Source organism: Lygodium microphyllum, chromosome 1 (genome assembly GCF_053477565.2).
Source record: "Lygodium microphyllum isolate KBCC chromosome 1, Lygodium_microphyllum_v1.1.10, whole genome shotgun sequence".
NCBI lineage: Eukaryota > Viridiplantae > Streptophyta > Polypodiopsida > Schizaeales > Lygodiaceae > Lygodium > Lygodium microphyllum.
This window is the reverse complement of record NC_141135.1, coordinates 154635057-154653197: the sequence shown is the minus strand read 5'-3', so window position 1 is coordinate 154653197 and position 18141 is coordinate 154635057. Positions and strand designations below refer to the sequence as shown.

The 18141-nt window shown below is 39.0% G+C and overlaps 1 protein-coding gene across 2 annotated transcripts in view; it reads left to right on the top strand.

The window, feature by feature from the left end:
* LOC148041856 (uncharacterized) overlaps nt 1–14068 on the top strand; it is a 40606-nt gene extending 26538 nt beyond the window's left edge. Inside the window, exons 10-11 of one of the 2 annotated variants that reach the window (XR_015691658.1) lie at nt 477–962; nt 12543–12679. Coding sequence is in view for 1 of the 2 variants with exons in the window: in XM_087683348.1 (XP_087539474.1) it covers nt 12543–13223; nt 13412–13429 (699 nt within the window). In the remaining variant the exon portion in view is untranslated. Of the gene's footprint in view, nt 1–476; nt 963–12542; nt 13224–13411 lie in introns of those variants that run through there. The other variant, XM_087683348.1, reaches the window with a different exon arrangement.
* Nucleotides 14069–18141: the final 4073 nt, after the last annotated feature.

Genomic DNA, 18141 nt, shown 5'->3' with positions numbered 1-18141 from the left:
TTGGACTTGAATGGACAGACCAATGTTTCTTCAAGTTTAGGATGATAGCTTAATATTTCTCTGGCTGATCAGTAGGGTTCTCTAACTTCTGTAGCAGTAGCAAGGAGATTTTGTTCACAGAGGTAATGTCTGCAGCACTGTCAGACAGGGGTGTTGGATAGTATCTAATGTCTCTGGCAGTTGGCCAGCAATGCATGATGAAGCTTCAGTTGTGCTCTCTTAATGCAGACTATGTCAGGGCTCCCCATGCAAGGAGTAGATCACAGCAACTTTATTTTCATAGCTGTCTGTATTATTGAACTATGTTCTATGAATGTATTGTTTCAACCACAGTAATCTGTGGGTGAGATGTGGATGAATTTCCTTTCTATTTTGTTTTTGATCTTGATCAGCCAAAAACTGTTGCCCCTTTTTCTCTTGCTTGGAATACATATTTCCTCTACCAGCCTCTCAAAATCAATCATTTTCCTCTGCAGCAGCAGAGTCCAATATCTTCCTATTTCATCAGATTGTGTTTAGGCCTCAAAGGAGGGATATGAGGCGAATCCAGTTCACATGTATTCTGATTGTTTAAAAAAAAAAAATCATTCTTCCTGAAAAGCACAGCTGTATAGCAGGTTAAGCTGGCTGAAGTTTATTGTTTGGAAAAGAGGCTATATTTTGCAATTAAATGCTGTATTAGACAGCGAAGGAAAGCTTTAAAGCTGCAAACAGCCCAAAGGCAATTGAGATGAAGCCATTGAAATCCCAACCTTTAAATGATAGCCATGACAGCAGACTAGTTTGTAACTGATAACACGATGGGAAGGCAGTATGGAAGCTGCTGGACAAGTTAAGTGGAGAAATGACATTCAAGTCATTCATCAAAACTGGAGAATGAGGAGCTGGAAGCTGTGTGTAGAAAAGGAGCAAAGGAGAGTGAAGATGAAACAATATGCCATCCAAATGGCACTCACTTGTTGGTAAGTTGGATTATGGAGGTTATACTTTTTCATAATGTCTTCTTCTTCATATAGTGGCAAGTCACCTAAATTTTTTGGAATATGGTGTGTGAGGTAGTCATGCAACTTGTGCCATCTCACCAATTGATCAACTGTATATTGCAGTGCACGCTAGTGTATACTGAACCCTTAGTGGTCCTTGGGTGACCCATTAGCCACACAAGGCCTTAAGTTCTTTATATAGGAGCAGGAGATTGCAGGCCGCAGGGTTAGTATGGAAAACACAACTCCTAATCAGAGAAACAATCTTATGACCTATCTTGACCCAGTTTTTTCCATGAAAAAAAGAAAAAACACATTCGATTTGGTCCAAGTTTCAAATTGAACCTAGCAGGACTGATGCTCTTTCGAACACCTTTGGACACCTTCTGGGAAGGTGGATTTGAGCCTTCCCAAAGCTGTGCAATACAGCCTGGAGGCAAGTTATAGCAGATGTGAGTGCTTATAGAACCCTGGACTGGTTGTGATTTGGCATGGGGCAGCTTGGATCAGTTGCTAGTTGATGGGTATGGTCGTGGTTCCTAATCGGAGCACTTTCTCACTCTTCTCTGCTTATTCTTTAGTTCCTTTCCTAGCAAAGGAGAACATGAGCTTAGTTATAACACATCACAATTATAAATCTTACAAATTAAGAACACTTGTTTGCCTCTTTTCAAGGTGTGTTTTCAAAAAGGCGTGCTTCTAAGATTGAGTAGTCAATGACCTGTGCGATAGGAGCAAGTGAAAACATCAGCTTGTTTGTGTATTGCTACTGATATATGTGAATGATCACATAGCAGTTGTATTGTTTCTCCCTTGTGTATAAAAAATACACAAACCCTGGTATCATTTAAAACTTCTTTGGTTATTGTCAGTTTAAAAGGGAAGGCCATAAAGAAGAGACAAGTGTGAAGAACTTGCCACTCAAGCTTCCAAGTTTTTGACCACTTCACTAACTTCATGATATGTGGCTGGGCACTTGTATGTGCTACTCGACTTTCCCTCTTTATATAAGTCTATCTTTCTTCTATAAAAAGGGCTCAGTTCCTCTCATTCTACATCAAATTATTTTGCTGTAAACTCATGGCCAATAGCTGAAGATAGCCCCAAAGTAGGTCACAACCATCTTCACTATCATCCATATTACCAAGGTCCAACACACAAGACAATACAAGATTCAGGTCAAGAATGACCAATAGTGGGAACCGACTCCCTCTCTCCAGTAGATGTGAAGCTGTGAATGAATGCTCTGGTTGTAAGGAGGGAGTGACAACCTCCAGTAGGTTCCAAATCTGCAAGAGTGGGCCAGCAATAATGTGCCTCAATAGTACAGATCGGCCAGCCCAAAATAGGGCAAAAATGTCAATCAATTAGTACAAAAGTTGACACAATAAATGTAGCTAGTCTAGTTTTTAAAAAAAGTCCACTCTACATGCATAGACTTGCCTGAGAGATGCACCAATTGCTAACACCCTCTCTCAGATCATGGGTGATCTAGTACAATACAATATATAATAATAATGAACCTTTAGCACATACAACAATGACTACAAGTAGTCGGTGTGTAAGCTGCCACCAAGGTTCCTTGAGAGAGACCATGAGTTTTGGATGTTTATTATACCAGCTATAAAAATAGAAAGTTGTCATAACAACCTCTCATACCTGTTAACAGTGTTTTTAAAGTAGCATATGTGACCATGGATTCCCCATCCTTAGCTTTATTGTGGAAGTGTCCTTGCATGAGTCCTTCAATTAAGAGCTGATCCTGCTGTGTGTACTGAAACAGGTCTATATGCACCTAGATGTCGGTCCTAACTCTAGATTTCAAATTGGCAGATTTCGTCGATGCATAAAGACACTCCTCTTTGGGAAATAGGTCTGCATGCACTTGGATGTCAATCCGAGGTCTTGGATTTCGAATGAGCAAACTTCATTGATGCATAAGGATGCCCCTTGTTGGGATGGATGCCCCATAACTACAACCCTCTCAAACTTTCTCTTTGGCATTGGAGAATTGTGAGGGATGACTTGCATTACTTGTACTAGCAGCTTGGAAGGAAGACACGTGCACCATGCAGCCATCGTTGGGGCTGCATGGTTGGAGCTTGAACCTAGATGTGAAGATGACGACGACTCATTGATGGAGTTGTTATCCTTTTGCTTTATTTGCTCCTACTTCTTCCGCAATGTTGCTAATGTTTTACAGATCTTTCAGAGATATCTCTTCTTGTCACAATGATAGCACTAAACCTTCTTCTTCTGTGTGGCACCCCTATTTGAAGCTCAAACATCTAGAGCACCCAGAGACATCATCTTGGACATCACCAAAACTTGAATTTGAACACAAGAAGTCTTTAACAAACATTCAAAGATGATAATTTGTTAGAAGTGGATGTAGCAATGGAAGCATATACATATGCTGAAATAGATTGCTGAACACAAGATGGAGAGAAAAGAAAAATATTGCAAAAGAACTGAATTCAGAAGAATGCTCGAGAAATGGAATCCATATACCGAGACATGAGACAGTTGCATACAACAGCAAGTCGTTGGCTACGTGGGCATTGACATTGGCTCCTCTCTCAAACACGACCTCCATGTGATAAATACAATGAGTGAGGAGGAGGAGCACAATATATAGGCAATAAATATGCTACAAATAGTAGTTGGTCGGCCAATATTAAATGCTGGTCGATTGGCATAAAATGCCCTAAAATGCCACAAATAATACACAAATAAAATTCCTAAAATATTGGTCATGTGCCCAATCGAATTTGGCATGCACAAACTCACACATGAGCTGATATATCTACTAATGCCCTCTCTCAGATAATTGGTGATCTGATATAATACAATATACAATGATAATGTCCCGTCACAATACATACAACAATATCCACCAAAGCAGAACCTTGGGTACCTAAGCGGTGGTTGTGCAAGCCACCACCAAGGTGCCTTAGAGAGAATCTGATGTCGATGTCGATGTCGATGTCGGTCGTACTAGCTCTCAAAAAAAGAGAGGAATCAAGGCAGCTCTCAATGTCTGTCGTGAATTCTCGTAGTAGCATGTAAGACCATCGTGTTGAAAATCCATCTAAACATATGTAACCATGGATTCCTTGTGTTTGGCCAGACTGCTAAAGTGTCCCCTCATGTGAGCTCAGACTAGGAGCCAATCCCGCTCTCTATCAAATGCCAGCCCATGATGAACATGGATGTCAATCCCAACTCCAAGATTTGAACCTGCCAGTCTTTAGTCGATGCATCAGAGATGTCCCTCTCAGGAACTTGTGCACGTGTATACCTGTATGGATGAGGTTCACCTATCCCATCTCACCACCCTCACACACTCCCTCTCTAGCACTGGAGAGTTGTGAGGGGTGACCACATCATCTAGAGGATGTTTATGCCCTTAAAGCATTGGCCACTCCTTTAAAGCTTGTAGAGTATCGTCCCTACAAGATGTGCCTCTGGAAGAGCATATTGCATGTGTGGAAGTTGGTATTGTACTTTTCCTATACCTTTGTAACACGGAGCAAAAAGTGACTGAATAGTGTCCTTAGGCTCAAACTTCATCTGCTGGAACTGTCCATAAAGTGTCGTTGCATGCATGGGGAAAGGTGCCTTGTATAGTATTTGAAGCTTCTGTTACAATTCCGGAGATGTCCTGTAGGAGGTAATCCCTGGTAGAACTTCTTTAGAAATACATTGAAGAGAGAAAAATAAGCACGTGCATTGTCTGTATCCCATGTAAGTACAGCTTCCTCATGTTTGTCCTCATCTAAATCTTCTAGAATGGGGAAAGGATGCTGAGGACGTGGAATAGCTTCACAAACAATGTACCATAACCACTTCTACATAAACCAGGCTTTCATAACAGCACTCCAGGGTAGATAGTCAGGGCCATGTAACTTATCATCAATAGAAGTGCATGGAGTTGTCATCTGGATAGGATAGAAAGAGAAGATAGAGGATAGAAGGTGGACAGAGAGAGGAGACAGCCAAACTAACAGCAGAGACTACAAAAAATGAGAGTTCACACATTGTGGAAACCAAAAGCTGATTAGAAGATGAGGGTGACATTTGTATGAAGTTAATAATACAGCCAAAGAATGCTAGAAATAGCAAAAACGACCTATATACAGAGTTGTCCAGCCAGCAGTCAAGGTTAGAAAACCAAAATGCAGGCTGAATTAAGCAATGTATGCAGCAAACTGACGAAAACAGGGAAGGATGATGACACAGGCTGAAAATGCAGATTGCTGCAGAAAAAATATGCAGCAGCTGCAAGTAAAAGACATAGGTTAGACAGCATTAAATGCAGGTGACCTGTTGGCGACCTACATTAAATGCAGCAAACAGTGAAATGTAGGCTGCTGGAGCAAAAATGTGGCCTCTAGAGGGTGTTAGACAAGGTGATGGCAGTAGGCAGTAGTTGCCAGATCAGCAGGAGGTAGGGGAAGTCTTGAAATCAACAAAAGCAAACAATAGGAACACAGATCATGCAATTTGATATCATGCCAGAAGTGGATGCAGCAATGGAAACGTATACATATGCTGAAATAAGCATTGGCTCCTCTCTCCAAGAAGACCTCTAGGTGATGAATACAATGATTGAGGAGGAGGAGGAGCACAATATATTGGCAATGAGATAGTCATGCACAATGGTGAGTCATTGGCTGCATGGGCACTGGCACTAGCTCCTCTCTCCAATAGGACCTCTAGGTGATGATTACAATGACTGAGGAGGAGTACAATATATAGGTAATAAATATGCCATAAACAGCTGTTGGTTGGCCAGCAAATAGCCAACAATGCCACAAATAATGCACAAATAAAATGCCCAAAATATCAGTGGCGCCCAGCTTAATCTGGCATGCATAGAATCACACATGACTTGACATATCTGCTAACATAATAAGTGTCTTTATGCTTGTCATCAGGAGTGGAACCCAAAGGAGTCATTTTGAGGTAGATATAGAGAAGATGAAAGAACGCAAGGGATGTTAAGGAATATGTGCGTGCCAAGACTTTAGACCCAAAACACAAGTTCAAAATTCAAGCAGTAAAGAAAACTCAGAGAGAATGGATCAAAAGTAAACAAAGTGTGGCATTTCTAACAACAAAAATGGATACACAAGAACCCTAAAATAAAGCAGAAAACCTGAAATGCAGACTGCTGTACTGAAAAATACACAGATCAGGGCAGAAAATGACTGAAAGTCTAAGGACAGGTGATCACCCAGGCTGAAGATAGGTCACATCAATTGCGGAAGAACATATCAACAGCGGAAAGTGGTGATCACAGACCTGCAGCAGCAGAAACGTACTATGGACATTGTTACTAGAGTGAGAATTGAGCTTAATGATTTAATCAAAATTCACATGGACTTTTCATTAGAAAGAACTTTAATTTTGATACCCTTAGCTCTCGGTATGGTGAGCATTGCATTGACCATGAATGATGGACATTGGGCAATGCAGTGGACAAGAATATGTGGTACAAGGGTAGGGCAAAAAGAACAATATGCAATGTGAAACTTTCATTAGATTGAAAGTTTGCACTTGATTGAAGTTGTGTCAAATGCCAAGTAGGTCCCTTGTGATTTAAACAAGCAGCTCCTTTGTCATCAATGCAACTCATGGCTTTGTGGGGCATTAATGCATTTAACAAGGTATGTGTTTTCTCTTTTATCTTTGCTTTTTTGTTCTTGGCAGCTCATTTTCTCTCCCTGTTTCTCTCTCGGCTATGGAGAATACAAGTACATCATATGTGGAGTTTGGAGAGCATCAATATTTCTTGTCCTATTTTCTTGGGAAACCAATTAGATAGCTCCATGACTTCATTATTAAAAGATATAATTTTTAAATTACAATTTCATCAAAACAAGTTATTACAACACAATGGGCCAAGATCTTCTCTTTTCCTCTTAACGTTTCGAGCCTAGTGCACTTTTTGGACAACTTTGTCTTGAAGAAAATGATTTTCTTGCAATGAATTTCTCTCTTTGTGAGAGCAACAATATTGAATTGCATGGAGACTATCCAAAATAACTATCAAAGCAAATGCTCCATGGAATTGGGCTCAAATGCTAGTTGTCATTTTTAGGGCCATGTACTTGCCGAGTGTAGCAGCCTATCCATCTAATACAAAATGCTGGCAAGATACTTGATAGAGATCCATATATGGGTAATGGACTTCGCTCTTGCATCATCCCCTTAATTCTATCTAGGAATGCAAATTTAACGAATTCAACATGGGAATTCCTACTTATGTTATTGACTGGTGCATATTAAGGGAGTACTTGACCCTCAATGATATGCACTATTTGCTTATTAAGGATATTGAATAGTATCAAAATCTCAGCATTCTATTTATGATGGTATTGATAATGAACAAAAGTTGTTTAAGCATGCATTCTAAATTACCATGCATGCCGATTTCGATCAATAATGAAGGAACACATTACAGGATGAAAAGGAACCTGCTACTTGCCTTGATGGGTGCATATTGAAAAATAGAGTCAATAATAACTTCTTTAAGCAATGTTTATGTTTGCTTATTGTAATGTGTACTGAGTGCTTTTGTAGTCCAATATGCTAGCTGTAGGGTACCGATACTCCAAAGAGAATGGAAAATGTTAATACTTATAGGACTAAGTTACATGCCCCTCCTATGTGGGAGGGAGCTCAAGGTCTCAAATGTATAACCACTCTTGTATCAATGTGTAGTGGTAGATTTGTTATATTCTATATTGGTGGTGTCCAACCTAGGTTGCATTCTTAATAAGGGATTGGGAGTAGAGTGAAAGCCCAACTACCCAACTTAGTCTCAATATATGTGAATAATCTCCAATATGGCTAACACTAGAGAAAATGCATCTGGACATGCAAATTAAAAGTAATAAGTAATGATGCAAGCAAGAAGCATTCATTAATATTATTTACGATAACTCACATTTACTATATAACTATAGTATTAAAAATGAAAATTTTCATTCTACCTAGATCCTAGAGTCCAAAGCCTAAAGCTTAAAACAAAACCATCCCTTTCACCTACTCATTTAGAAATTAGCATTCACAATTCACAAATAACAATGTCATGAGTGGAATCCTTGTGGGAATCCTTGCAAGGAGGCATTCGTGACTCGAAAAGGTGGGAGGCCCAATGTAGAAGAGGAGGAGGTGTATGGGAGAGGCAGTGGAATGTATGGAGAAGAAGATGAAGAAGAAGAAGAAGAAGAAGAAGAAGAGGTGAAGGTAGAGGAGGAGGAGATGCACAAGGAGGAGAAGGTGATGACATGCATAGGGAGGGGTATGGAAAGAACTTGAGCTGAAAAAGAGAAACAATGCTCGTGTTTTCTTTTATAAGAAACCCTTACAACAAAATTTTTTCTTTATGAAAAAAAAAACATTCAATGAACCCATTTTGTGAAATGAAATGTTTCATGTGTTTTGAGGTTTTGCATTTCGTTAGGGAGAATGGGGGTTATTGGTTACTACACAGCAAATTAGGGTTTTAGTTCAAGTTGCAAGCATATGTATATCTACAGAAACGGCATCTCATCAATGAATACACTTCTGTGGGCCTCTTATCATTCGACTATCGCCCAACACACACACACACTCTCTCTCTCTCTCTCTCTCTCTCTCCTACACATGTTACATGGATGTCCTTGTGTAAATGTCACTTTAGCCATGCTTCTGCAACATCATGCAAGATCAATGCCATCAAAAGCTACAACAATGCACTCTCTATCCAAAAGGACCTTAAAAGATCCCCATGTGAAGCTACAAAATGTTAACTAACTTAAACCCCCCTTTTCAGCTCATGAAAACATCCCCAAAATTCAAGTATTAAATGTCCCAAGAGTGTTCAGGGGTCCACATTAAATGTCCCAAAAGAGTCCAGGCGCCACTTGAGAGTGCTTGCATGCCACCTGTGATAGTTGGTTGGCTCATGTGACTAGACTATATAAATAAGGATATTTCCAGCCACTCTGCATATTCCCCCATCCATTAGTTGCACCCTCACCCTTTTTGTCCACCTGCTGTCGCCCCTAGATCAGCTGTGCATGCTTTCTGGCAGGCCACTACATCTGCTACCAAATCTGTTGCTGGCCCCAGATCAGCTGCAGCCTGCACTTGGTCTCTTGCATGCCACCTGCTGTTGCAACTTCTATTGGTTGTTGGCGACCTTTTTGGAGTTGCTGTCCAGCATTTCCAGCATTGAAATGACCATGTTTTGCTGCTGTTCTAACTGACCTGGATGACATTGTCTTGGGACAATTTGCTTGCTGTGCTTTCACTTGTTCATGCTGCTGCTTGCTTTCTGGATCATCTGGAAGGCTGCACTTTCTCCTCTAGAGGTTTTGTTTGTTATTGCCCACATCTTTGGGAGTGCTACAACTGAATTTTCTTCTTCATAAGCTGCAGTGGCATCCTTCAAAGTCTGAGCTTTGGTGGTGTGTTGTTTAGAGACCATCTGGAGGCTATCTCTATTGACTCCCTCCACTCAGCCCACTTCTAGAGAGTGGTTTGAGTTTTCTTCACTTTTTGGAGGTATATTACTTTATTTAGCTTATTGAGTTATTCCTTCACTCTATGCTTTTGTATTTTGGGTTTTTGGAGTCCCTCTCCGATTTCAATTGAGTTTGTACAAGCTTTGGTGTTTTTTGCAAACCCTAAGGTATTCTCCTCACATGGTATTAGAGCTATTGTGAGACTAAGGGTTGCAACAATGAACTTCACTAACTTTTGGTGTCTCAATTTGATAATCCAAAAAGTGTTTTGGTTTTCTGGAGTCCCTATTTGAGTTCAATTATTGTAGTTGAGGTTGAGGTTGTACGTGCTTTGGTGTTTTCTTTGCAAACTGCAAGGTATTCTCCTCACATGATACTAGAGCTATTGGGAGACCAAGGGTTGCAAGAGCGAACTTCACTAACTCTGAGTCTCAGTTTGATAATCCAAAAATCTCCCCATCTTGGATCGAGAGAGAGGCCCTATTACCACTTCAGTCGATTCAAGCTTGCATGATTCTTTTATAGATAATCTCTTTCATCTTGATTCAACTAATGTGCAAGCGAATATAAGGTACCATGAAAATTTTGAGGCACAAAACTATGTGAACCACGACAGGGGAGGTGCTTGTCATAGAACATATATTTATCTTGATTTACAAGCTACTACTTCCAGGGGCAGGTGCTTGTCATAGAACATATATTTATCTTGATTTACAAACTACTACTTCCAGTGATTCTTTGCTGAATAATGTATCCTATCTAGTATCCACAAATGCTTGTGTGCACATATACATGAATCTTTCTACCCGTCAGTTCCATCCCGTTATCTTGGAATACCCTATTGAGACTATTGGTCTCATACAGAGGGACTTCGATTTTGTGAACACGTTGCCCCTAGCCATGTCCCCAACTTTGCCTCTTGTGGTCATTTGGTTTCTTGGGCATGATTGGGAGCTAGGTTTCTAGGGTTTCATCAGGTGGACCCTCAGCCTCTGTGGATGTGACTTATGGTCCACTACCGGGTGTTCCAATTGTAGGATTTCCACCATTGTGCTAGCCTCTAGGCCTTAGCTATTGTCAAGTGGTTTTGGGAGTCTTGTGATGCGGATTTTTTATAATCAGAGTTAGTACATGGCTGCAGGCACTTGAAGTCATGGACTTTTGATTCTTGTACTTGCGCACTGCTAGTCTCATGGATGGTTAGTGAGTTTAGTTAGTGTGTATACAATGCCCCACCTTTAGCCCCTTGTGCTAGCATTCCCTTGAGTAGATGTTCATCAGACATATGGGACTTCATCTCCCATTGGACTTAATTTTGTCTACCCTCTGGGGGGCTTGACCCCTATTTTACACGTGTTCCTTCGGGACTCTCAAGACCTTCACTCTTAATGTTTTCTTTGGAAACCTTAGTGTATCGTCACAGATTCACAGCCTCCAACTATCTTGCTAGTGTTTCCTCCCACTGTGAGATCCAACTAGGAGCAAAGTCCTGCTTATTGTGAAAAACATCCCTTTATGGATTTAGAGTCAAATCCAGGGTTTGAATGTTCTTGATAGTGATGCTGTAAGAAGAGGAGCAGATATGAGGGGATAGCCCTAGAGGATCACGTGTGTATGTTTTGCTCTTAGGAGGTTGAGCCAAAGGAGAATTGAATATGCCGTTGGCAGTTGCATGGTATATATGAGATCTGTAGGAGATACGATTGCCTTTTCCAAATAAGGCTCTGGACCTCTATCCTGTCTCATGGAGTTTGAGGATCAGAAGTATTTGGGTCTCGTCTTACCTGAGCTTAGGTGATACATGGAGACACTGCTGAGAAGCTGAGAGAGTAGCATAGCTAGACCCACCTAGGTAGAGATCCACTTCTTTTGGCAGTTTGATGGACCCTCCAATCTTTGCAGCACCCTCTTTGTACGGACTCATCTCGTAGTAGGTCCATCACATAATAGGTCATCATTTGGAGGAGTTTCCTTGGATAGAGTTGTAGCATGGTGTCGGGTGAGACAACCACAACCACTACTTCTTGTTGTTGACAGGTCAGAGCTACCAGCACTTGCCGCAAGAGATGCTTGTCGAGATACCTTAGCCTCACTATAACTTGCTGCAACACCCGATATTGGGATAAGCATGTATTACTGGCTATAACTTGCTGCAACACCCCCATGAGGGATATTGTGATGAGCATATGCCATACACTATTGACTTTTTACTCATATTTTGATTGTACCTATGTTGAGACATCATCTTCCATTGTACTACGTTCATGTCTCATAGGCCATTTTGGCCTTCTGTATATTTTCATATAACTTACACAACAAGCACAACCACACCCCACCCCACCCTGTAATTTATTTCCTTCATTGTAGTCCAGAATTCAAACGATCATTGATCCTTCTTTGCTGTGACACAAGACTATTCATTTTACTTTCTTCCCAAGAATTTGAATCTTCAAGGTCATAGTTAATAGTCAGCTGGTTTGTACATTATTATCTTCCTGCTTATAGATATGGATGATGATAATATCTTATGCCTATAAATAAGGACAAGATACGATGCAAGCCCTGGTGTTGGTGCAGCTGATGTATTTTCTGATCAGCTACCTTACGTGTGTCAAACTCAAAGCCTTTCTGGACTTCCATAGTCAAATACACAAACTTTTGCTGCTTTTTCCCCTGAAATGTAAAATGATGTGTGAGACATGATTTCAATCCTAATCAGGTTTTTCATATGAATCACTCTATCTTAAAAGTTTGTCGATGGAAAGGCACTATCTTTCTGCTTTCTAAAAGCGGGCTACTATAAGGGAATCATTTCAACAGGTTTTGTGTGTACAAATTGTGGCCTGTGTAGGCTGTTTGTTAGCAGGAAAAAGAGATTAACCTGTTCAGTTTAGGATTCTTGTGATGGAATTAAGATTTTGGATGGCATTCTGATGTTGGTTGTATCCTGGATAAAGTTTGAATGGTTTTCTGATGCTGATTGTGTCCTACTTTAGTTTTGCACCATTAGTGGCATTTCCATATCTCTCTCTATATGCAGGTGAGGTCATCTAGATGGGTTGCCGATGGTCTTAAAGAACTCATGAAGGATGCTAGCCATTCACGGCGTGTCCCTGGTGCAGAAGAGTGTCTAGATAAGACGGATCAACTTGACACACCAGGAAGGTTTAAACAAACCAATGGTGGCCATGGGAGTAGCCAAGTTATTAAAAATGTTTATGTCAGAACCCGACGGAAAGTTGATGCAATAGTGGCTGCTAACAACAATACTACAAAATTATTGCATGAGCTTTGGACAAGTGAACATACTTCAACATCAGATGTGTCCCATCCCAATCAAGAAGTAGAAAACACATTGCTTACTGACAAAAGCAGGTTCACCACAATTAAAAGTAGTATTGAGAATGGTGCATCTTCAAGTCATGTTAGTGACAGTTCTGTTTTAGATTATTGGCCTTTTAACACAAGTAAAGGCGGTACCTCTGAAACAAAGGGGGATGGTGATTTGATGGTTGCGTCTATGAAGCCTGAGCCAATGGGTGGTACCATATTCTACAGTAGAAGAAAGTGGCGAGTTTCAACGCTTGAAAAAGCAGTACAGGCTTTACCTGAGTCCAGTCTGTTAGCTGAACAGACTTTTGGATCAAGAACAGATGAGTGTGGAAATAACTATGGATCCTACCCTGTTGCTCCGAGCTTGATGCCTGAGATCGATGATGAGGTATTCCTTCTTTCCTCGTGCTGGGCGATCAAACTAATTAACTTACATGGGTAATTTGTGCATTTTTCATGTGTTAATATCTAGTGCATTTTGTCATGATATATTCTTTAAAAGTTTTTTGTTGGTTTTAGCAACAGCTTCTGACAAACTTAGGCTTGGAGTAAATTCTTTATTGGTTTTTTCTACAGGGGCAATGCTTGACATAGGAATCCATTGATGAGTGCATATTTCTCTGTAGCCCCAGTTATAAGGGGTAAATTGTTTTAAACATTCCAATGCAGGTGATATGCCAAATGGCGCATCCTTCTTGGATCTTCATGTGAACTTTCATGGGTTGCTAAGGTGTTTCCGGTTTGTGCAATGGCATCAAAGTTAGCTTGCAAGGTCTGTGCCCACATAAACCACCTTTTCAGTTGGCAGGATGTGCCATTGGTAAAAATAGCTCTTCACTGAAGAGCTTTCAGAGATTGGTATTATAAGACCTTTTCCTCAGCATCAAGAACCAAAGTTTCAAGGCATTCTTTATTTTGATCTGAAGGATGCCTCCTACGAAATAATGGATGGACAAGTTTTGGGGGGCAGGACAGCAAGAGTATTCCAGTGAGGACAAATATTTCCAGATCTGTAGATTGACACAAAGCTCTTGAAGGAGCTCTTATGAAAATCATCATTTAGATTTTGGGAGCCTGATACAAATTCTATGTCCCCTTGATTTTTTACTGCCCATCATGTTCTTTCTCTCATGTACACAACACATGATTTTCAAGTGTTTGGTTTTCTATTCTCTACTATGGACTGTTACATCGGCATTTGTCAAACCTTGCGAAGAGCAAAAGAAGTTTACAATGTTCTACTATTGAAAATGGGGAGCTGTCAAAGTCTTGCACTTCATGACAGGCAGGCAGCTTTTCTACTCATTTCGAGTCTCTACAGGATATTGTTGTATTCTTAGCAGTTCAGCTTTCAATCTGCCTGCAACAGATGGTTCATTTGCCATCATTGCTTGAAATTTTGGTGATAAGTGTATATTTTGTAAGATGAATCTAATGTTCCATGGCGTATTTATATGCTGATTCCAATATTCATACCCTAAAGTTGTAATTGGTTTCCTTTGTAATGTATCCCTACTGGAAGACATCCCTTGCTATAGCTATATTTTTCTACCCCAGATGAACTGAATTGGCGACAACAACTGGGTTTAAGTTTTGATGAATTACTCAAATATGGAGAATTGGTGATAAAAGATTGAGGCTTTTAAAGGAAAGATCAAACTAAAAGTTTAACAGATTCAGTTGGGAGGCTTTTAGAGGTTGCAATATGTTGATATATATTTTTTATCAAACCATCAACTGTTAATGCCAATTTGGGCAGGAGATACTCAATTGCGTTATAGCATGCATGTACCAGTATGATACTTCGCCTACTGATTTTCAGATCTTGAATGTTTGGTTCTGGAGGCCTGTCTGAGAATCCCCGAATGGTTTGTTCTGGAGGCCTATCTGAGAATGCTTGAATGTATTTCTGAATGAAAATTCGTAAGTGGATATGCATTTTTAAATCCTTAGGTTGTGCAAGAATCTCATTGTCCGAGTCTTCAGTTTTAAGTAGTCCTTTTTTGGTGGTTTCCATTTGGGCTTGTTGGAGAGTTGTCCTTTTAAGTCTCAGACAGCTTTGTCCATTCCTTGCTTTGTGAGCCTTATTGTCCACATCCCTTAGTTGAATTTATACATGGAAGTTAGTCAAGTTATTAACTTTTAGGTAGTATAGGAGTCGTGAACTGTTGTTTTTGCTAATTGGTGTCAATGGTATGCATCATATAATACCTAAGGTTAAGGATCTATGAATTCTCTCTTATGTGTTGGTAGTATGAGTAAAACTTCTGCATTGGTCTCTTTTTTAAATATGTTATTTGGAGCCTGGGTTGTTTCTGCTCTTTTATCATCTTTACCCACCGTTACTCCATTAGTGTATTGCATTACAAAGGGACGACTCTGAAGAGAGAAGGGGATATATATAGAAGAGCATTATTATGGACTCTTGACCAAAAAAAGGATATCAAATTAGTCATCATCCTGATGACTGTGGAGTCATAGTTATAATGCTGATTAGGGTGTAACTAGAATTTGATTAGATGGCTTAGGTGCTAAGAGAGCTATGATATACATTTTTTGTTGTGCAGTAATGAGGATAGTGGTTAGATCTGAATGGTATGATTGTAAGCTCTTTTCCAATAAAGCAAAAAAATACAAATAAAAAATCGTGATATCAGAATTTTCGTAAATGTCTTGTAAACTAGATGTTTATATGGTGGAGTCGTGGCCATAATAATATATTAGATGCAAAGTAGAAGTTAGTCTCTCAGCTCTAATAATTACATCTGACACATTGTTCTGCATTGCTGGGCATTTTACAGAACAATACTTATCATATGTAAACATGATGTCTTTCCACTATTTGTTATATTTTGATGCAGCCTTCCACGTTCTTTAAACAAGAAAATAAAACAATGATTTATGAATTGGCTCACAATGAGTTTCATGTAACTTTTTGTGCACAAAGGAATACAGAATCTCCTGGTTTAGATCTAATGTTTTCTATTTTGATGTTCATCTGTTTAGAGTCCTTTTATAGGGCTGCTTGTGCTGTCTCGTGATTCTTTACCTTCTTGTAATGGCCTCTTGAACTAGTCTCATTTTCCTACTTTGGCTTTTCACATTCATGACCCTGAAATATTCATAACCGTTGACCTTTTTTGCTGCCATAATGCATTTTCCTACTCATTTTTACGTCAAGATCATGGACTCCATAATCCTTGATTTTCCATTGGCATGAGTCTTCCTTGGGTTTTTGTGCTCTTTCATATGGCTTTACTTTTTTGACATGACGTTCTCGGCTTCTGTTGTCTATTTTCCCACTCGATTCCCACTTGATGTGTCACTTTCATGACTTATAATCTCTTCAAGCTGCCATTTGCACGACTCTAGAAAAATGAACAAAATCCTTAGCTTAAGTTCCATAGTGAGTATTGATCAAGTATATGGATAAAAGGAACTGGTGGCTAAGCAACTAATGTGATCAGAGATACGTCTAGTTGGAAAATTCTCTTGCATATCCCTAGGCATCTATTTTTAGTATTTTGAGTTAAAGAATCTTAAGAGCACAAATAATCTCTAGGTGATTGTAAAGTGATGTGTTACAATACTATGCATATAAACGATATTATCATAGATGAGTACTATTAAGAACTGTTAGCTTAAGCAACTAATGTGATCAGAGATACGTCTAGTTGGAAAATTCTCTTGCATATCCCTAGGCATCTATTTTTAGTATTTTGAGTTAAAGAATCTTAAGAGCACAAATAATCTCTAGGTGATTGTAAAGTGATGTGTTACAATACTATGCATATAAACGATATTATCATAGATGAGTACTATTAAGAACTGTTAGCTTATTGTGTATTATAAGTTTAATCTTATTTAGAGTTATTATATAATTGATCTTATTAATTGATTAAATTAGATTTTTAATATAAATAATACTAAAGTATTAAATTTATGAGAATATTTTTTAAATAAAAAAGGTTTACGAAATGGTCTATTATTTTTCTAAAATGTAGTTTGTTTTTGGAAAGCTTTCTTAGTTATTTTGATGAAACCAACAAGATTACATGCAAAACTAGAGAACATGGTAGAAATATATTTCTATTTCCTCTCTTATTTGAAATTAGAATGTAGAGCTCTATGAAAGATGGAGCTTGAGTGGAAGAACATAAGCGGAAGCAAAAACTATGGTGGATGGAGCAAGAGAGAGATCGTATGTGGGAACTCCAACAATCACAATGTGTGATCGATCTTTCCTTATTCAACTGTCATTGAAAGAATAAAGAATGAAGTGATAGTGATGGGCATCTGTTACTTGCAGTGTACAAGTATGTGGGTATTGTTAGTGTAATGATTACATGGGCGGTTAGGCATATACGCCTTTACTTCCAACCACCTTCCACTTAAAGGCGAATGTGTTCTTAGTGAGGATAGAATAAGCAAAAAGTAGCAAATGACAACTCTACATAAACCACAATAGGATGAGAAGAGACATAATCTCATTCAACACCCATTGGCTTCCTAAGAAAGAAAAAATGCTTTGTTAAGAGATTTTTAGTGTGAAAATTTGTAGGATTTTGGTCAGTTGAGATCTTAACAAGCTCAATGAACTTAACCTCAACAACCTCTCAAATAAAGTGGTAATGCATCCTAATATACTGTCTTCACATGAAAGATTATTGAGTAGCACTCGTAGAATCCGAGTACAATGTAGGGATCATATCAATAATACCAAGGTTTGCCACCAAACGGTCTAACTAGAGAGCCTCCTTGCAAGCCTCAGTGGTTGTAACATACTCTCCTTGTAGTAGATATAGCAATCCATTTTTGCATCCTAGACATCCGAGAAATACCACCTTCATCAAAGGTGAAGACATAGCCAAAGATGAACTTTCTATTGTATGCATTTGATTAGCTCTTCAATATAAATAATATTAAAGTATTAAATTTATGATAATTTTTTAAAATAAAAAAGGTTTATGAAATGCTTTGTTATTTTTTAAAAATGTAGTTCATTTTAGAAAGTGTTTTTAGTTATTCTTATGAAACCAACAAGATCACATGCAAAACTAGAGATATATGGCAAACATATAATTTCTCTCTCTCTTATTTGAAATTAGAATTAAGAGCTTTGTGAAAGGTAGAGGTTGAGTGGAAGTACATAAGGAAAGCAAGACTAAAGTAAGAGCTATGGCGGATGGAGCAAGAAAGCAAGACAGAGAGAGAGAGATCGTATGTGAGAACTCCAACAATCACAATGTGTAATTAGTCTTTCCTTATTTGGATGTCACATTGAAATAATAAAGAAGTAAGTGACA